Source organism: Scomber japonicus, chromosome 3 (genome assembly GCF_027409825.1).
Source record: "Scomber japonicus isolate fScoJap1 chromosome 3, fScoJap1.pri, whole genome shotgun sequence".
In the NCBI taxonomy this organism is placed as follows: Eukaryota; Metazoa; Chordata; class Actinopteri; order Scombriformes; family Scombridae; genus Scomber; species Scomber japonicus.
In genome coordinates this window covers 5252845-5275283 of record NC_070580.1, presented here as the reverse complement: position 1 = coordinate 5275283, position 22439 = coordinate 5252845, and the positions used below count along the sequence as shown (strand labels likewise).

Here is a 22439-nt window from a genome sequence, read left to right as displayed (position 1 = left end):
CAGTTCATTAACTTTACAGTAATTTTACAGTGAGAAATAGAGTTCAAATGGCAGTCCTTCCTCCATTAGGGTTGTAGAAAGCTCATCCACTGGTCTACATAGACATTTGTGCAAAAAAAACAAAAAACAAATCGTCAGTGTTTTCAACTTTTAAACAGCCAACAGTTACAGGCTAGTTCACAAAATCAACACCTAAATTTAGGGGGAAACATTGGTATAAATGGAATATGATGTTTAGTTAGTATCTTTTCATTAATGTAAAATCACCTGAAGATAATAATCATTGTATTTTCATTCCTTTAGAATGAGCCCTTTATATCTACAAAGGGAACATGAGAACTGGATGCCACGTCTGATACGGGGCCCTGTTCATTCCTATGAAAGTTGCTCAGTGGCGCATGAAGCCAAAAAAAACACTTCCCGCTGTTAAGAAATACCCTGATAAAACCACTCTGCACACTGTATGATCAGTCCATAGATCAGTGGTACCAACCCTGCTCCGGGAGAGCTACTGCCCTGCATGTTTTAGGTATCTTCCCACTATAACTACTTGATTCTAATTATGAATTCATTATCAAGCCCTTGACAAGCTTCAGCTGCTTGATAATGAGTTCATTATTAGAATTGGGTGTGTTAGAGTGAGGAGATATCTAAAACATGCAGGGCAGTAGCTCCCCAGGAGCAGAGTTGGTGATCACTGCCATAGAGCATGCTTACTAGAGACAGCTAACTTTTGGTTTAGTCCTAATTTGAATGGAGTTAAAACAATTCAATAGTGCGGCACTTCTAGACTTTTGAAATGTGATCAGACCAAATGCTGCAGCTGCTCCTTTTCCCATAATTGTGTGTGGGTAAAATGCTTTATTGGGCCCCTATCAGACCCAGAAGTTGTAATAATACAATGACTCCAAAGCCCAGCACTCTTAATGGGGGCTTGGACCTGTCACTAACCGATCTGAGTAGCACATGTGAGCAAGTCCACCATCTTGGACAGCCAGGTACGGCAGCACTGTTTGGACACACCACACACACAAACAGTAAAAACAATTAAGTTTTGTTAAGCTATCATTACATTTGCTAATGATAAATGATTATTTTGGATTGCGGCATTTTTTTAAAATTCTATTTAAACCATGACAGAGAGTACATGGATTCCTGGCCAATCCTGGCACTACCATGCTTTACAAGGCGTGCCTTACCAAAAAAAGCAGCAGGATCCATAATAATGTGGTGGTCCTGTCATGTTTCTACAGTAGCCCAGATTGGACAAACCAAACACTGGCTCTAGAGAAGACCTGGTCCTTTAAACCTGGAATAACGGATTTTTTTTCTTGTGCAATGTGTGTCAGCAGAAACAAGTAATGAACAGAACACTGACATACCAGTTGATATGTTGAACGTGTTAGTTAGCTTACTCACTCACACATCCAGCAGTTACAGAACATTATCATTCATTTCGAGTCGTATTTCTGTCCAATATTCACTTTCTTTTAGCTCTGTTTTTACTCTCTACCAACTCCTGAGGGAAACATCTGCTTCACCAGTTAGTTACTGACTGTGTCTGTTTGCAGTTTGATGCTGAGTGCCAGCACCAGGTAGTGTACAGTGGCTTTTTACAGCTCTTTCTTTGAAATCAGCTGCCTGCTGTGGTTGAAAAATTAGGCTATGACACAGAGTATGAACACTGAGTGAACCAAAACAGTAGAGTTGCAGCCGGACAGCTAAAAAATTAGGTGAAACTCACTATAAAGCTCCATAAAGCTGAAGGGAGCTGCAGAGTCACTGATAATTGCCTGTAGTTTTATCAATATGAGCCATGACTAACACTTCACACAATGACATTAGATAGTGCTCAGTGTTCTTTTCATATTTATTTATTCAAACTTTATGATCACATGACCAAAGTTAAAACAAATAAAAGAAATGAGAAATAAAAGTCTGTGAGACAAACTGTTCTGATTGTGCTTTTATTCGTCTCTGTGTTTGGCTCTGCCACTCTGTAAACCCTCAGCTAAATAATAAATAAAACAGACGAAATTATTTTAAGAAGGTAGTAACCCATTACACATATATATGAATATATAAACACATGGACAGGCATGTTTTCAACATGAACTTACTGCTGCCATAGAAAAATAAATCTAAACAAAAACATAAGAAAAATCAAAAAATTGCGACAAATAAAGCAGATAACCTGCCGGTGGAGGTGCGTGCACAGTGTGACGTGTCTGTAAGGCGACTGGAGCATAGACACCCCAACTGTGTGTGCACTGAGTGGCGATGTGGCACCGTAGAATAAAACACCCAGAGGACACAGAGGAACACCAGGAGCCTCTCATGTACGTGTACGTGTACATGTATGTGTGTGTGTGTGTGTGTGTGTGCAAGGCTGGAGCAACATGAGAGTGCTCTCAGGTTTGATTTTGGTACGAACAAGACTTTAAGAAATAATCATGATATTCTTCTAAACAAAACAAAACAAAAAATCCTCATCTCATCTCCTCATCTCAAGGTGCATTATTAGTGGGATCATGTCCATCCCAAATCCCTCCCACCCCCTTCCCCTCCAACTCCACCCTCCCACAAATCCATATGAACCACATGTCCAGAAAGGCTTTCAGAGTCCTGGGTAAAGTTGAGGCAACCGCTTCATGGAGTCAAACATCACAGAGCATGTTTGTAGATGTAAACAGTGGACAGTGACGAGGAGAGAGCCGTCTCTGACCCCTCCAGCACTGTGTGTTGGGTGGGGGGGGGGGGGTCACTCCAAATCCTGGAGGTTGATTGTGCTTCCTGTGAACTGTGAGTTGTCAGAGCCGTTGTCGTCCTCTGTCATCACTGAAGGTTCCTGTGAGGGAAACAGAGACAGATCAGTTCACTCCGCATTGACTTTATATTGAAAAGTGACAAATACACCTGCTTATGTCATCTCTAAGATTCCAGATGTGATCATGTATGATTGGCTGTTGAAGCTAACCTCACTGCATCACTACGTGGAGTTGTCATTAGAGAAATGGTTATGAAAAATATATTAACCTGTAAAATGTTGACAGGCAGGTCAACAGTGAGCTGAGAGTGGGAGCTGGAGGGCTGAGAGCTCAGCTGGAAGGCCAGGTCTCCATCACTGGCTGGGTCATCCTATACGCACACACACACACGCACACACACACACACACACACACACTTTGATAAGCATTTCTACTTTCAAGAGCAGCTGTTTTATATGTCAGTAATGTCCCCTTTGGAAAAAGACACAGCTACAACAGCTACAGGGATTTTTTGTGATCATTTTTATAATTAACAGGAGGGGAATAATATCATTATACTCATATTTATGACATACAGCAAAGTGGAAAAAACACCATTCCTCCCCATACCCCCCGTTTCCCTTCCAATCAACCTTCTAACCCTCACTTGATGAAATACATTTTCATTGTGTACACTACACAATGAAAAAAAAAAACAAGGAAAAAAAACACATGCACATACAGACACTCCCAACCTAAATCTCCTGCTACCCTGGAATCCAGTCCATCACAGACTTCATCGTAAACCAACAGTATAGTGACACAATGGTATTAGATAATTTTGCTCATTTCCTCCATCATCCATAATGATATCCACAGAATGTTTTAATTAAAAATCAAATTCTAGAAAACTCTTGCTGTGTATATCTGGACAGATATGGAGGAAAAAAAACATTTTCTGCTCCTGAACTACTTTTGTGTTCAAATGTGCATTCATCCTGCAAGAAGACAATATGTAAGGATATATTATAATAGCCTGATATTGTCAATCCAACATTTAAAATCAATGATTAATTCTTTCTATAAACTATTATTGATGGGGGAAAACGAAGCCTTCTGAAACACTAAATCAATATAAGCAATTATGTGAAAATGGTTCACTGTGTTGATGCATTTGATAGTTAAAATGGTGACATCTGCTGGGAATCACCTGGTATTGCATCTGTATGGATGGCTTAAATATGAGATCATGATCAGTTATTGTTATGTTGTTTAATAAAGTCTACACTATAAAAACTGATCACCTTAAAGAACACAGCACCCTGTACTGTTATCAGTCTGACTCCTATTTCTAAACCTTAAAACTCTGATTTATGTGACCCTCAAATGCAAGTCCTCAGCAATGAGCTCTATCTCACCTGCAGCAGCTGGATCTGGACGTACTGGGCTCCGGTCACAGGGTCGCGCAGGGTGAGGCCCCCGTTGGCTGCTGCTGCTCCTTCACTGTAACGAGCACTGGAGGGAGCCAGAGGTGCTGAAGCAGAGGTCGTCTTCACTCCTTTAGTTTTTCTCTGACTCGATCCTGAAGCCCCTGGATTTAATGAAAGAGAACATCAGAGAACTTTAGTCTGCTGTCTCTGTGTCCTCAATCCAAACAAGCTTCAAGTTGGTCAATGTGTGTGAGTTTTTGTGTGTGTGTGTGTGTGTTACCAGAGGAGGCTGATGGGCCTATCTGCTTCTTCTTCTTGGCCAGCTGGATGGCTCTGTAGTCTGTCCTGGCTGACCCTCCACTCTCCTGACACACAAAACACACACATAGACTATCATTATATTGTCTGCTCTTTTGTTTTTTTTAGTCTAGCTCTAGCTTGTATTAAATTACATTAACCTGTATGAAAGCTGCTATATAAATAAAGTTTGATTGATGTATTGATTACAGCACACTCAACACCACTGCTACTTTTATTGGTTTATTGGTTAATGTAACATTTAAAAGGTGCAGTAATAAACTAATGTTGCTGTCTGCTCACCAGGAAGCTGATTGGAGACACAGCGTTGAGCTCCGGGTCTTTCTGTGGACTGAAGCTGCTGCTGTGACCGGGGAAAACAAATTGCGTGAGGACTTTGGCTCCTTCCTGAGGCCCCAGCACCTCCACGCAGCCCAGCAGGGGCCCCGCTCCCGCCTGGCCACCCACCTCCACCACCTTCGAGGGCGAGGCCAGCAGCTCAGCGACGGGGGCCGTGGTCAGGGAGGCTGCGGGCTCGGCGCTCAGAGCGCTGGAGGAGCTGAGCGGGTGCTGCAGGGCGGGGTCCACCGAGACGCCGGGGCCCTGCATGGTGAGAGCAGCGAGGGTTCCCAGTGCCTCGGGGGTGACTGTCTGCACGTCGTCCAGGTTGAGGGTGCCCTGTGGTGGCAGGACGTCGCCCACCGTGCCCTCCAGACCGTGGTGGGGGCCCATGTCTGCACTGGCTGCCAGGATGAGAGGGTCCACGGCTTTGGCCAGCGTGGTGCTGGTGTTGGCGGTGAGCGCCGTGCCCACTGAGGAGGGGTCTATGGTGAGGATGCCTGAGCTGACTAGGGACAGATCCATGGTGAAGGCTCCGTTAGAACTGCTCCCGCCTACAGGGATTCCCACTCCGATGCTGGTGGTGGGTGCGGGGCCTCCAGGCACACTGGAGAACAGGGAGCTGAGGTCCAGGTTAGTCAGCTGGTCCCCGCCTGTGATACCAGGCCCTGCAACTGTTGTTGGGGTGGAGCTGATGAGCTCACTGCTAGGGGTCAGGGTGGGGGTGGTCTCCATCTGACTCAGAACATCTGCGAAGGAGGAGAATCATCATCATCATCATCATCATCATCATCATCATCATCAGTTTAGTACAATAAACACATACACATTTTATTCACCTTCAACTATGAGGATGAAGTTCAATTCTCGAAATATATTTATTATTATTTATTGTACTTTTCTTATAGTTTGTCTTCAAGGACACTGTGATTATCTACAGCTGGTTTGAAGGGAAAAGAAGGGATGCATATTTTGTCAATTACACCCAAAACTATTAAACATTTTGTCAGAATGGAAACTTCCTCCAACTGTTGTGATGCAACCACTCAACTTTTTGTGTGACATGCTACCTATTTTTGACATTAACACTTTTAAAATATGTACTTTTATTTTGAACTTGAAATACATGAGAACAGATTTATCAAAAAGTTTCAAACCAATAATCAACAAGACAAATCAATACCTTATACCTACCAATGTACAAAACATCTGGAGGACAGTAGTCAATAAGATATAATGGAGCTGTTATGGAATAGAGATCTACACCTACTTACTGATTCTCTCTTTGCCCAGATACATAATGAAACTCAAAAATGCTCTGATGACAAAAGAGTTTGTGCATTTATTTTGTTTTTAACTCATAATTGTTGCTGTCTTGCTTTATTTTATTTTGCAATGTTTGAACATAATATTATTTAGGTAAATTATATTTATATTTATTTTTGATATTCTACTTTGCATTGTTATTGTGTTTTATCTCTTATAGGTGAGGTTTTAACATAAGCTCATAGTGGGTTTCTACCTCTCCTGCACATGGTTTTTATTTTTTTATTTCTCTGACTTTTATTTGAAAAATGTGCAAATAAACTAATAAACCAATAACCCAGCTCAATAGTTATAAAACAATCTCTGAATCTCTTCAATTTAGTCTTTAACTAGCAAAGACGTTTCTCATACAGTCCTGATTCACACTAAAATACTGGATTTTACTTCATACTTTAACTTTATACATTCTATTTTTTTTTTACTTTGTTTATTTGACTTACTTACTTTATTACTATTATTTTTCAGTGGACTTTATCTACACCTTATGTTATGCATTCTATGTATTCTATTTTATTTTATTTTTATTCTTATTATCAAGTGTGCTTTATTTTCCATTTTATGTTACCTGAAGGTTTTAACATGTTTTTAATGTTCATTTTATGTCTAGAGCTGCGTTTCCTGTAAGAAAGGTGATATACAAATAACTTGTTCATGTGTCATTACATCATCATAAGGACTAATCTTTATTGGCTCAATATGAATATGAATGTGTGTTAATGTGGAGCCATAATTACCCATACTTTTTTCAGACTGCAGATAAAACTTTATGTTGGGTTATTGTGCTGGTTGCAGCTGCTCTATTTATGTAACGGTCAGAATTGATGACATATCCAAACTGTCAGCCTCTAGTACTCCACAATACAACACAGTGCATCTTGTGAGAGAAGGAAAACTAGTGTGGAATGGTTTAGAGATGGAGACTGATGGAGACTGACCAGGACTGAGGTGGTGGTGTTTGAGCATGTGGCTCTTAAGGCTGCTGCGGGAGGAGAAGTGCTTGGAGCAGTTGGCCACAGGACAGCGGGTCCTCAGGGTGCTGGCGTCCTGCTTGTGTTTCTTGGAGTGGATGTAGAGGCTGCTGCGAGCTGAGAACTTGGCGTTACAACCTGAAAAACACACACAAAACAAGTGTCAAGGCAGGTTATTTAGTCAGATGTGAGATGCAACTGAACTCAAATGATGTGTTTAACTGTCCTGTAGTCACTGTTTCATTCACTAATCTAACACTAGGATAGATTCAACAAGACCATTCTACTCTAACACTACCACATTATGTTAAGGTTAGCAAGCAGCTGTTTAGTAGCTATAATGTTTATCATGTTCAAAATATTAACTCAGGCTGACAGAAACATGCTGAAAGTATTTAGTCATTAAGTATTGGACTAATTTAAATGTAGATGATAGTTAAGAGATCACTAAAGAGGACCATGAACAACACCTCATGATGGTGCTGAAGAGATCAAGGTAAGCACCAAAGTCAGTAGGATTTCTCCTCTGGGAACGTTGAATATCTCTACAAACTTGTGTCATACTACTACTAATACTTCTCATCTTGGCAGGAACTTGTTTTGGTGTGCTGTGCACTGACGACTACACCAACAATCAGAACATAAACACGAGTACGCTCACAGCAAACCACTGACTTCCTCCCAGCTGTTGGCAGCTGCACCTACCTTCTGCATGGCACTGGAAGGGCTTGGTGCCCAGATGGGTGATACTGTGACCCTTGAGGTGCTCTGCCCGGGTGAAGGACTTCCCACAACCTTCCTCTGTGCAGACGAAACGACGGTCATCATCATGTTTCCTGTTAAAGAAAGGAAGAAAGTGGAGGAAGTGATCAGTGAAGAACTCTTTGAACAGCTCCAACATAATTAAAAGATATTAGAACAGACAGAACCTCTGATTCAAGTATAAATCTGTTCTAACAACAATGTACAATCAATGTTCACCTGTAAATAAAATGCATCAGCAAAGACAAACTGGTGCAGCATCAGAATCTACTGAACACACTGAAAGTGTTAAGATGAGTGAGGTCTGAATTAAAACATGATTTACTGATTGTTTCACAACTGTTACATTATTAAACACAAATAACCAACCATCAAACACTTAACAAATCATTTATTGTGAAAAACAGACGCTCTTACATTCACTTTCCTCCTTCTTCATTCATTCATTAGATCCAACTAATGCAGCAGTAGGAATACAGAAGGACAAGTGTGTGTTGTTGGTGTTTTACATCTGATGCTGGTAGTGTGTTAAAGGAGCATCAGGTGGACTGCGTCAAATGAGGCGAGTCAGTCATCACTTTCAGTGTGTTCAGGCTTTAAAGTGAAGCTGACTCACATGTATGATGAAGCTCTATTTGACAAAACTTCTTATTTTCCATGACAAACACACAAGCAGGAAGTACATATTCAGTTTACAAATCACAGGAAGTATTTTTAAAGCTGCAGCCTACACATCATATTCAACAGACTTAAGAAAACATCTTTGTTTGGTAGAGCCTGACCGATGTATCAGTATCGACATATATGTATATAAATGATCACCTGATTTGGCATCTTAGAATAAGCTCTTTAGATCTACATAAGGAGCACATTCTCTTCTACAGAGGTCAGCCATGCTGCACCGCCATGTTTCTACAGTAGCCCAGAATGGACAAACCAAACACTGAATCTAGAGAGGACCTTTTGCTTTTTTGTGAGATTTGCAGCTGCTGTAAGTTAAGTTGGTTACAATCTGCAAGGTCACTGTTAGATGCCACTAAATCCTTCAAACTGCACCTTTAACACTAACTGACAAACATTTAGATGAAAGCATCTCTCACACACTTACCGTTTGTGTCGGAGCAGCTTTGACATGCTGGTAAAGGACCAACCACATCCCTCAGAGTCACACACAAACGGCCTCTCACCTGCAAACGGAGTTAAAGCTTTATTTACAAGTGCACACAATATGAGGGAACAGCTGGTACCCACATAACTGTTAGTCTTAACCCTGACCAAACCTGCTCCTGAGGGTTCAGAAACATGATCATAGTTTCTAGTGGCTTGTTTTATAAGTGTGCGGCTGCCCTTATTTGAAAAGAACAGCTAAGGGCAACACATTCACAGCATCATGTGATTAAGGCATGACTTATTCTAAGAGGAAACAGCCTCAAAACATCTCTAACGCCTCAATAATCACGCTCACATTTACAAGCCAGGGTTCACTGAGTCCTCAGTTCCTCATAAAACGCCATCGAGACCTTCTGAACCGTGCAGAGGAAGTCAGAGCACTTCGCTCTCTGATCTGAGCCTTGTCTTACCCGTGTGACTCCTCAGGTGAATCTTGAGGCGGCAGGCCTTGTCGTATGTCTTGTCGCAGCCGGGGTAGGAGCAGGTGAAGTGGCCCGTCTCTCTGAAGTGAGTGCGGTTGTGGGAGAACAGGGCGCTGAAGGTGATGAAGGTTTTCTCACAGCCTGGACAGAGAGAAGATAGCACACTGTAATAGAGCTGGAACAATTCATTTATCAGTCGACAACTCATTTTTTAAATTAGTGCATCCAGGAAGCTTTTGATTTCTTTTATCTCTTTTTTTTTCTGCTGTAGTGATTCAGTGGAGATCTGTTGGGTTAGGCAGTGTGTTTGGTTTTGTGTGTTCATGAGTTGGTGCCACCTGCAGCCGTTCTCTTTGGTGCATATGACTGTTGGTTAGTGTTAAACTACTAAAGGAGTTTTTATTGATCTTTATTGCTTCAAAGTAAAAGCAAAGACCTCAAGTTGATTGCTCCACATTTCAGTATAAAAGCATCATGGGTGTCTGGGTGTCTTTGGTAAACATGACTGCTGTGTTTCATTTCCTGGACACACTCTGTGGTAACTGGGTGGAGTTCAGGCTGTTTGTTTACAGCTAGTTAAAGATTGCGGCAGAAAATGTACAAACCTGCTTTTTTTCTGCTTTAAAATAGGTCAAACTTTGAGGTCACATGACATCAGCTGCAACAATGTAACAAGTATAAACTGCAGTGAGTGTTGAATGCATAGAAAATTACCCGGCAGCTATTCTGATCATCTAATAATCAGTCATATATTAACTAATCATATCAGACAACACAAGACACACTGACAACAATATTAGGGAGTAAAAAAAATTCTATATCGGCTGATAATATTATATGTACAGAATATATAGATAAACACATTTTTTGTAATGATCCCTCAAATGTTATGAAGGTATGATATTTTATGGTTTAACAAACTTCATTGTTTAAAATTATATCAGTGCACTGTAAACTTCTCTGGGAATTTGATCAAATCAGATTTAGAATAGACATAACATTCTGCCTACATAATTTCTAAATAAAAAGAATATATCAGCATTTATCTGACAACATATTCACTGATACAATATATCTGTGATAGGTCAATATCTGCCAATAATATATTGGTCTGGCTCTAAACACAACCATAGATGATGAGCCAGATATGAAAAGGATTTGATTGGAGGGTGAAGATGAGGTTCTTTATGACTCTGCTACCGGTTTTTAAAACCGATTGACAAACTAATGTTGGAGAAACTGTGGTATGGTTGGAGTCATACTCATATTTACTGGGACTGCCCTAAAACAAACACTCTGGCAAGACATGAAGGAAGAAATGGAGTAAATCTTAGGACCCACTACTTTTCTTATTGGACAAAGCACCTGAACCTCAGTTCACCATTGATCAGTACTATATAATGCAAGTCGTGTTGATGATTATGAGAACAATGATTACTATTAACTGGATGAAGTCTAACCCTGCTGTGATTGCGCAACTATATTCATAATGAGATGGACTGTTATTATCTACCTGGGTTAAGACTTCAATTCTCTATGTGATGTTTGGACCTATGCTGTCTATTTTGACCCTATGCAGCTATTTTATTTGTATATAACCTAAATGTGTGTGGAATGAAGCCCAACTTCAATGTGAAGTTACTAATGTCTGTTAATGTTTATGAATGGCTGTGAAAGCACTATCACAAAGCTCTGAGGCTCAGGTGTGTTACCTGGGAATTCACACTTGTGGGGCCTCTGGGGCTCAAAGTGGACCCTCTGGTGATTGGTGAGCCGGGTGGCACTGCGGAACCTCTCGCTGCAGATCTCACAGATGAATGCGTTGTCCTGTTCGTGGACTTTGACGTGAGCCTTCAGGTTGTAGACGGTGGTGAAACGCCGTCCGCAGCCTTCGAACTGACAGGTGTGCGGCCGCTGCTTGTCGTGGGACTGAAGGTGCCTCTTCAGCTTGTAGGAGGTGGCGAAAGCCCAGCCGCAGCCCTCCACCGTGCACTGGTAGGGGCGTGGATCCTCTGCGTGGTTCAGAAGGTGAACCTTCAGCTTCTGTCGGGTGTCAAAAGTACATGAGCAGCCTGGTTCTGGACAGCTGAAGGAGGCTACGGTCTCCTTCTTGGATCTGAATAACTGGACAGACTGGAAGTCCTCGTTGTCACACTCTGTGACAGTGGGGGCTTTAGTGGATGGTGGGACCAGATCAGCTTCTGTGACAGCACACAGCCCCCCTGCCTCCTGCTTAACGATGGGGCAGGAGTCCAGAGAGGTGCCCAGCTCTGACAGAGTGCAGTCATCCACTAGAGCTAGCTCAGAGTCGCTCACAGACACCCCGGGCCTGGGCTCTTCATGCTGGCTGGAGTTGGACACCGCCAACGTGCTGATCTTCCCGATGGATTTCGTGCCGCTGTCATAGTTGAGAAGAACAATATCCTCATGATCTTTCATACCTAAATGCTCCTTTAAGCTGACCATGTCATCCTCTTTGTGGACGTAGCCCTCCGGCGGGGCGGCTAGGGTCAGTATCCCGTTCTCTATGGTCACTATGATGCTTTGGTTGTTTATCGTGATCGTACCGGAAAAGGTTTCGCTTGCAGGCGGGCTTGTGGAGGCCGTGGCCGGGTTCGCACAGCCCTGCAGCCCCGATGAGTCTGAAATGAAGTCCGAAGTGTCCATAGCTTCCACGATGCTCGAGTTCCCTGAAATCAAGGCACTGCCCTCGTCCAAACGGGGCTGCGACGACAGCTCCCGCACCAGTTTGCCTTCATTGTTTTCAGTACAAATCTGGCCGCAGATCTTATCGCCATATTTGTTTGTCAAAACAACGTCTTCCACAGTGTGGTAATAATCCGTCTGTTTAGCATTAACCACCGTACAGTTGTCGTTTAGTAAATTATAAACATGTTCGCTTTTTTTCAAGGTTTGAGCTTCCAGACAGTTTAAGTTGTCATTAGCTTGACGCAGAATAACGTTACTGCTGTTTCCAACCTCCATGGGGCCACAGGAACTCGCTTTAGAACACTCTGGCTTTTTACCTTTCATTTTATCGCCGTCCTTACACGATACATCCGCCGCTCGGTGTTTGTTAGCCTCACCGTTGCCATCATCTTGTACGACGTTAAAAACAACATATAGTTCCTGTGCGTTTGTGTCCGCCCTGTGCGCGCTGTGGCTGGCCGGCGGAGGCTGCTTGGAGGCGCCGTCCTCACGCTGCTGCCGTAAAACTGGAAACGTTTGCAGCCGCTGCGGCATCGGTTCCTCTTCCCCTTCAAACAGAGGCAGCGCCATTTGCATTACACCGTCCCCGCTTTCTACGCCGTATTTCCACGCAGTCCTGACAAAGTCGTGCGGAGCAAACAGCGCGTTAAGCTCGTTTTCTTTCTCCGTGTTCACGTTACGTAGTGCGGGGCTCGGTCTGTCTTCCAGTAAATGTTTTTTATCGGTTGGTTGAGGTTTGCTGACAGACGAGCAGTCCGCCCCGCTACCATTTTCCGCCAGTAGGAGAAACGGAGATGTGCTTGGCCTGGTGTTGTTGTTGTTGTCCCTCTGAGCTTCGGACGACTCCAGTAGTCTATCCGCTTCATTTTCGGTGGAAATAAAGCGAGGTATCGACCCTGTAGCTGTTCGAAGAGGAGACGAAGTGGTACTGTGTAGGGCGCCATGTTGCGAGTGAATGTTTTGGGCATCAGAAAGCCCCTGGATTTCCATCTTGGTATCCCTGTAGCAGCGGCGGAGAAAAGGCCCGCCCTGGTAGCAGGAGCGGATCCACGGAGCCGCCACACACTTTACAACAGGCCAGCTGGTGCCTTCAGGGCCAGCACGAAAATGTCCGGGGGACTGACTGTAGTATTTTTAAATAACTTCGATTAACATTATTTCTAAAACGCCACAAGTCGTGTGAAACCATTTATGACTGATAAATATAATATATATATTTATGATAGTAAACGCATACACACCCGTGTTGGTTGATGCAGTAACTGGGGTACTGCATCAACCAGGCATGCCCCAAAACACATTCATCTCTCCTACTTTTTACGTTTCTATACAATGTAGTATAACTACTTCAAGACAACCACAGCTACGGTACTTTTTTAAAAGGTTACTTAATTTTCAGAATGGTTGTGCATATGAAGGCCTATATCGATTTGAATTAAGGAGCAAGTATTTTTAGGAGGTACGAGGAGTACCTGAAGGCAGCAGTAGTATCCTTTAGCTTTAGGAAGCTACGGAGTGGATTTCGTAACAGTGGATATGATTGGGATTTTCTATTTTAAATTACAGTTAAGTAACATTGCAATATTTTTTAAAGATCCATTCAACTAATAATGGTTAAGTGTTTAATCTGCATTTAGAAACCCAAATTTGTTTTTTTGGTTTTTTAACTCATTGCATTTCTAGTATGACATTGTGTTTTTTCAATCTTCCACTGGGCGGCAGTGTAGTACTATAATACATCAAATATGAATCCATAGCAACTGTTTATAGACCTTAATGCTTAAACCAATATTTAAATAGCACGGAACCTTAAAGGTTTAAACGGTGCAACTAAGGATATTTAACATTACAAGTAGACGTTGCAATTTCCAAATTTTTGGGCAATCACAACAAATTGATTAATATTCCAACCACTATCTATTTTAAATGAAGAGATAGTAAGTAAAAGGCCAAACTTGAATTATAATATAAGTCAAATTATATGAAACATAACCTGCTTTTACAGTGCAGGTTAAAGAAGAAAAAAATATGGGGAAAGTTTTGCCCTGAAGTGCAGACAGGATGGTTGTCCTCTGCTGCTGCATATGGCATGGAAGATTAAAAATACATTTGTGGCGACTGAAACTTAAGACACTTCTGTTCTCTCCCAAAAAAGACAACATTCCTTTCAGCAAAAGAAAAGATACACATTGCTGCCCCTCCTCTGACCTCCCCTCCGCCCTAATCATTTCTGGACTCTCCCTTATAAATAACTTACTATCCAAAATAATGAGACTTACCTGCTAGGTACAGACTAATAGATGAGCCTTCAATAATATCTTTATTTTGTTCCTAAGCAAAAGCTAGAAAACATTGTCAAACTTAAAAATAACTTCTGACCAACACAAACAGAGACACATTAAAGAGTATCAGAGAGGAACAAAATGGAAGGAAGACTGGTCACAAAATATTCTGTACATCACTTTAGATGTATTTACATTTAAGGAACACACTAGACTGGGGAGAAATACTGAGCAGTATGTTGTTTATCAGTGTTTATCTAATACTGTACACGCTGTATAGAAAGCTCAACATGCTTCATACAAAAATATCCAATAAGTTATGTGAATTTGTGTCTGTGTACTCGGTAATCATAACACGCACATGCATGCATGTATTCAAACACTGCGTGATACAAATCTAGCCTAATATTGAATGTATCTCCTATAATGTTTTTTTTTTGGATCATCATGTTGGCAGTTCCTTCAAGTTTACAGTAGAAGTAGAAAGAACGCTGCTGCACAGTACACAAGTTAACACGTAGGAATGTTGATTGAAGTCATTTTCAGATATGAATAAAGATACAGATAGTTTTCTTTTCTGAACAAGTACAATCAATGGCAGCATATCAGCCAAATAAGCATGCAAAATAACATAGATTTCTCATGTTGTTATATAAAAACAAAGTCCTCCCTCCAACATACTTGTAGGATTATGACAGAAATAAGGCCACATATCCATTTCCTTTCTGAAACAATATGACACATTATTATTACTTTTGTAATTCATTGTGAAACCTTTCCACCTTTACAAATCTGGATTGAATGTGTGTTGCTGTCAGGCTGAAGCATTCCCTTTTAAAACGGTTGTTTTTTAAGCAGAAAACAAGTGTTAGAGGTGAGAGATGCAACGTTTGAACCAAACTGCACAGTATATATATTATGATTGTATGTGAGAGAAAAAGAGCACAGCAAGTTCCAGGGATTTATCTGGAGAGAAAAAAAGTCATCAATCAGCCTCTTTACTCTGTATGTGATTAATCCTGGCTGATAACCACAGGTATATATGGGTCAATGACGTTTTATGTGTCCATGTGGTCTAGTCAATTTTGTTTTTTATGGACCCAGCATCAAATTTCTGCTTTTAATCCATTATGAGAGAATAAATTAGAGGATTATGGTAAAAATGTCTAAGTGGTGTAACCATAAAAACTTTGTATCAAATCATTCAACTTGCTTAAAAACACTAAATTCTCAATAAAACACCATATCAACTAGTTTGGTATGATCTTAAATTATAACTTTTATATTAAATAAAGCTAATGCAATACTATTGTTCTAAATATTACATTTCATCTGGAGAATGGAGATCAGGAAACATTTAAGTCATTATTAGTATAAGTCCACTTAAATACACTGTAGGTAGGGGTGTGACGAGATCTCGACGAAAACGCGATGATATTTCTCGTCGAAGTGAATATTGTCTCGCGCAGCTATAATTAAGGGGCACACCAAAAAAAAAAAAAAAGACGATCGGTTTTCTATCGCTCATTCACACGTCATGTCTTCTTTTTATAATATCACGTGTGGATCATTAACCTTGTTGCAGGTTCTACCTGCTGAGAAGATCTCACAGAAGTATGAGATGAGGAGAGCTGCAGGTTAACCTCAGGTCTCTTCACTGAGACTGAAGTAGGAGGAGCGGAGGAATCTAGCACAGCTATGGAAGCCTAATGATGCCAAAAGTAAAATGAGTCACACTACCAAATTATAACACAATTTATATGTTGTTCTACTTGTGTTTATGTGATACAGGATCATTATTTAGAAATTATTATAATATAATTATTTAGAAAGTAGAACTAAAGTGATTCATTACAATATGATTGTTAAAACATTTCAATTCAATTTCCATTTTGTGAATTTCAAATAAAAGAAAAGTAATATTTCCTCATTGAAATTTTCTTAAAATAGTTAAAATCTCGTCTCGTCTCGATCTCGTGAACCCAATATCGTGTCTCGTCTCATGAGCTGAGTGTATCGTCACACCCCTAACTGTAGGTGATAAAATATTAAATATTTATAATTTTTTTGTGGTTACACCATTTGACATTTTCAGGAGCATTCAGTCTTACTTTTGGTTAAAAAATGGTGTAAATGTCATTTCAAATGATATAAACCCAACAACAGTACTTCATGTACATTTTAACAAACCTGATGCTGCTTTTAAAACTAGACTCGTTTTAACTGATTTTTGAATTGCTCATGTTACCAACCCTTATTTGTTACTGACCCTTTTTATCTAACTCCAGAACCAAAGAGGAACTCTCTGACAACAGCATGAATGACTGAGAACTACATACCAAACTGTACTCTCTCTTTCTGTGTAATTTCCAGTAAAAAAAAAAAAAGGAAAGAAAATAGAAGAAAGAATAAAAGTCACCCTTATGCTTTTACACAATCTCTGCTACATATAAACTATTCTGGCCTGCACACTGACCAGCTCTATTCATTTTAAAACAGGTACATGCTCCAGACAGCTTGAGAACCAGAGGCACCCACCTCATGAATAATTCATCCTTAAGTGACAGCCCCGAGAACACACAGTTACAATTTAGAGGGAAAAAAAGAGGGGTGGGGACAGCAGAGCACACAGATACGGTTATGTTCGGGCACCGCCTGATATTGTTAAATGAGTTCTGCCGTTGGAGTGAAGGATATTTTAGTTTGTTCTCCATCCCCAAGCCAATTTGAGAGCCTTGTGTTTCCTGCTTTCAGGAGTTGCTCACAAGCGCCTTCCTTCATGTTCATGTCCAAGTGGGATTATTTTAGACTTGTAGACCCCATCTCCGAATGTTGAGCTTGAAATGTAGAGCATTCACCGGCCTTTAGGAGAAAACATTAGAATTTCATGTACAGCACACAGTAATATACAAGCATACATTTTCATGAAGCAATAAAAAAGAAGGAGCGGGGGAGTCAGATGCAGCGTCCCGGACAATTCTGCTTCACCGTTTTCTGATCCCTCTGTGTTACTGTCGAGCCTCTAAAATACCCTGAGAATACACAAACAAGGAAAGGACATCAGCCTCGGCGCTGTCTTTCTTTAAACTGATAGAAATCAAATTGCCTCAGCTACTTCAGGATTTATTACTCTATTCCAGCAGAGAGTTTTTTATCAACAGCAGCAGTCACAGAAACTGAAATGGGATGGACGGAGCCATAGCAACACACTCCACTCCTGCAGGACAAGTTGCGGCAAGAAAAAGTCCTTTGTGGCTTTTGTTAGTCATTTGAAATGTTAGAATTAAGACTAAACCACATTTGAAGCCTTTGATTTAAATGCAGTTTAAATGTGTCATTTCAGAGAAGTGTGTAGTACCTGCAGAAGGTGTGTAGTGAGAGCCAGAAACATTTAAAAAGGATCCAAAGTGTATTTTTCTACACTTCCAGTCTGTTGAAGGAATCCACACCACTATAACACTTTTAAAGGACTTCCTTCCATTGTCTCTTTTTTTTTAGTTTACCGTAAGTTTGACCGCTGTCTCGGTTCCTGTCAATCAACCCTGAAACCATGCAACACACACACATGTACACACACAGACACAAACATCTTCCTTTTGCTCAAATATGCAACTGCCGTGTCGTGCCACGCCTCCCTGCCTTCATTTCAGGCGTGCACGCTGCGTCCCTTGGGGGCAGCGGTGGTGGTCATGTTGTTGGTGGCCATTGAGGGGATTTCGGAAGTGGCGGGCAGGGGGGGCCGAGGTTCGATCCCTCGGCTCTTCATGAAGGACAGCAGCTGGTCGGGGATCTCTGCCAGGACATCCTTAGCCAGCCGGGCCATGCTCAGTACCTGATTCCCTGATCGGTCTATGTAGTCCCGGAAAGGAACAAACTGGAGGGGGAGGTATAAAAAATAGATGATGATGAGAACATAGAGAGTTGCATAAATTTGGCATGTATGAAACAGTTGTAGTTGTTGGTTTGCAGTAAGTCATAGCAGCAATGACTTAAATGGAAATCAGCTCAGCTTCTACACTTGTAGCATCTACATCACTACATGTGTATATGTCACAGTATGGCAATCTAGAGCGGGAGCTTAAGGCCACTGATATACTATATTTGCTTTTAACTAAGCATTCTCCTGTGCATCATCACCTAATCACAACTAATCCTGTATTCGTTTTTCATATTTGAAATGTTCATTCATAAACTCTGTTCTCTTCTCCTCATGGACTCTGCACTCTCTGGCTTTACACAAAGTATAGAGAAACCTGTATTTACATGTACTGATCCAATATGTGACTCATTTTATATTTTGTACATTTGTGTAATATAATAACATTGCATATTCACAATTAAAGGACACAATTAAATCTAAAGGGAACTTCATTGTTATCACCAAAATTATGGAAAAAAGTTAGTTTCATTTTTTGGCTGTTGAGCCAGTGAAAATATTGGAGCAGCCAATAAAACTCTGATGTACTGTCCAAGTGGGCCAGTGGGGAACAAATATTACATTATACACAGCAGGCTGATACCCACTGCAGGCTCTACTGATGAAACATCATTTAAATATGAATAATAAGTTAATAACCATCGACAGAATTTACTCCATGCAGATTTGTACAGGTATACACTGATAAACATCAAATCTGTGACTCATGATGGTCAATTTTAACCCGGGAGGACAACAAGAAAGAGACAGAGCATGGAGTATGTAGAATGAACTGTACCTGGACGATGTCTCTCTCAGCAAAGCGCCCCCTGGAGGACACTCTGACCTCATCCCCGTCCAGCTCCTCCATAGCTGCACACAACAAACAATAACCAGACACATGATTTACATCTTATATGTAATACTACATGGATCATTTAGATACACAGTCACAGCATTTATGGGACAGTTACATAATGGAACTTCCTGCCTATGAAGTTACACTAAATGAATATTGTGCATAATCATAGGCAGAATATTCTATCAGTCCAGTTAGTATGGTTTATATAGCATTCCATCTACTGTTGCAAACTGGATCTCTATTTTTATCATTGAGATGAATTCATTATAAACCAACAAGACAAAAAACTTCATCTGTATGGCTAACTTGATGCATTTCCAGTGTAAACAAAATTAATTACGTCTCACAGGAAAACAGGAGAAACTTCAGCCACTAAAAGTATATTCTTACTTTTCTTCTACCAGTCCTATAAACAACAACTGAAATAGCCCTCCTCACTTCTATCCATCCTCTTTATTATTACACAAAGCTGATATGTGTCAATACTTTTGTCACATCTTGAGCAAAGGGTGAAATGTGCTACATGTCCATGAAAAAGAGCTTCAAACAAAAAAAAGACTGGAGTAAAGCAACTGCTTACAAGCCTGCAGCCTATCAACAAAGAGTTCAGACCCAAGGTACAAAGGCACATCTGTTCTCTGCTGCTCTCCATGAGGAGGGAAACACCTGCCTTATTAGTGATGATATAGGCCACAGGGAGGAGGGGAAGGTAACGTTCCTATAGGACCAGGAGAGCATTAGAGGTCTGTATCAGTCTATTCATAGGTCCTTATCAACAAAGGCATCAGTAGAGACAGCCAATCAGTGGCCTTCCCATGAGGGACCTTTATATTTTTATTTCAAAGGAAAGGAGAAAATGAAAGGAGAGAAGAAGAAGCGTGAGGAAAGGAAAAGAAAGGCAAGGCAAGGCAAGGAAAGGAAAGGAAAGGAAAGGAAAGGAAGGGAAAGAAAAGAAAAGGAAAGGAAAGGAAAGGGAGGGAAAGAAAAGAAAAGGAAAGGAAAGGAAAGGAAAGGAAAGGAAGGAAAGGATGCTTATGATGGGATGCTGATAGGAGACTGGTGAGGCTCCACATGGCACACAGAGATGGCAGATGGTGGTTGGGAGCAGCAGGGGAAAAGAGGAGAAGAAGTGGGGGAGAGAATGAATTGACGTGCCTGTAAGAGAGGAGATGGTGACACAGGGGACAGAGGGAGATGGAAAGAGGCTGGACTGTGAGAGCTAAAGAGAGGGAGAAAGAGATAGAATAAATAAAATAATAAATAATAAATGGAGGGTGATGGTGGTATAAAATGTGTATGATGCAGGATTCAGGTGTCATGGATAAACCCTAACATGTGTGTGTGTGTGGGGGGTGTGTGTGTGTGTGTGTGTGTGTGTGTGTGTGTGTGTGTGTGTGTGTGTGTGTGTGTGTGTGTGTGTGTGTGTGTGTATGTGTTGGGGTTGTCCTCTGAGACACAGGGCCTGATAGAAAACCTCCTGTAGCCCTCCTGTATAACACATGGCAAGTGTGTGTGTGTTTATGTGTGTGTGTGTGTGTGTGTGTGTGTGTGTGTGTGTGTGTGTGTGTGTGTAGACTCTCTCTGGTGTACTCTCAGAGACACAGAGATGTATGGAAATAACATTCAAACTTCCAGCTCTGATTCCCATTCACACACTCACAAGTGCACAGTGCAACTGTCTATGGAAGCCTACATCAGATGGATTGGAGATGATATGGAGTGACTGATGATGGTTAATAAGAAGTGAGGAAGGAAAAGATGAAACAATGACCTGAATGGACTGATTTTGAAACATCAGCCTACAGTTGTCAGATTAATAGTGATAGTAGTAGTTTAGTGTCATCAGCATTAACAAATGAGACCACGGGGATGAACAGCAGATATTATGTAATAGGCCTACACTATAATGGACTGTCTCCTTGTATTAAAGGGGCATTCCACTGATGGTTAACATTGCACTTCTATAATCTTTTTTTAATACACACATTCTTCTTTTTTGTCTAAACTGGAGTGCCTACATTACCCATAGTGCAACTGAGCCAGGTGCAAGGACAGTTGAGAGTGTTATGGTAGTAATGGCTACTGTAGCCTGGACCTGTTAGCCTCCAGCAGGGATGAAGAGCTATTCTGCTAACCTGTCTCCTTTCCAGAGGTGATTTTAGACACTAACCCTAAATTTGATTTTAAAAATAAATTGTTACCGTTTAACACTTGCAGGGCATTGTATGTCAAATGCTTATAGGAGCTGAGCCTCCCCTAAAGGTCTGATCCTAGAATCACCCCTGCTTCTTTCTGACACCTTACTTTTTTTTTAACTTTTCAAACTTGTAGTCTTTAGCACAAGGTCATTTATCAGATTTCACACAGCTCCCTCTATAGACACAAAGGCCTTTCCACTACTTTTCACATAGTAGTTCCTCCAGTAGAAGAATAGAATTAAGAAGACCTCGAAGTGAGACAGTGAAAAGGTGGAAGATTACACAAAGGTGAACTAAATTGTATCATGTCCTGTATACACTGTAGATACACCTGACCATCTAGATGTCACAGATGCAATGCAACTTGTGGACTTTTTCTATACATGCTAGATGCTACATGCTGGCTTGGCTTGTCTTGGTTTGACCCAGTGTGACAGGGATTTAACTTCTAATATGAAGCAGCAAAAATGGAATATGTTGACTTTTCATCAGCAGTAACTTAACACAACTCCCAAATGGCTGAATGAGAACAGGAAACAGTGAACAGTGAGTACAAACAAGTACACAAGTACAAACAGACACGCAGAGAGAAACTAAACTTCAAACCACAGAGATTCAGTTTGAAGCTAAAAATGTACTGACAGCTGAACACAGACTTGTAAAAAACTCTTTCTCTCTGGTCTCAAGCACAGACACAAGCTTGTTTGAGGGGGAGAAGAAGGGTTTGTCACAGATGTCAATGCAACCGGTTCGGAGACGGATCGAGGTACGCTTTGACGCAGCTCCAGAGAAAGTCCATTTTGGGTTCTACTCAGCACAACTCCATGCTTTTAAAAGAGATGGTCTACTTACAGTTATTACACCAATGTGTCCAATACTAAACCTCTCACACTACAGTCTGCCTTATTATTAGCCTTCCTTATGTGTCAGTATATGGATCATCACATTTAAGAATAAGGTAAAGTAGTTATTCTGTATTTTTCTCATCATCAACAAATTCCATGAAAAGAC

The 22439-nt window shown here is 41.1% G+C and overlaps 1 protein-coding gene across 1 annotated transcript; it reads right to left on the bottom strand.

The window, feature by feature from the left end:
- Positions 1 to 2587: 2587 nt before the first annotated feature.
- si:dkey-156n14.3 (zinc finger protein ZXDC) lies at positions 2588 to 13160 on the bottom strand. Its single transcript, XM_053316798.1, has 10 exons — positions 11174 to 13160; positions 9450 to 9602; positions 8978 to 9056; positions 7813 to 7943; positions 7075 to 7245; positions 4778 to 5562; positions 4458 to 4542; positions 4166 to 4338; positions 3037 to 3138; positions 2588 to 2848 (listed from the first exon to the last, which is right to left on the bottom strand). The coding sequence occupies exons 1-10, from the start codon at positions 13158 to 13160 to the stop codon at positions 2762 to 2764; spliced, it is 3753 nt and encodes a 1250-aa protein (XP_053172773.1). The 3' UTR covers positions 2588 to 2761.
- Between the last annotated feature and the right edge of the window lie 9279 nt (positions 13161 to 22439).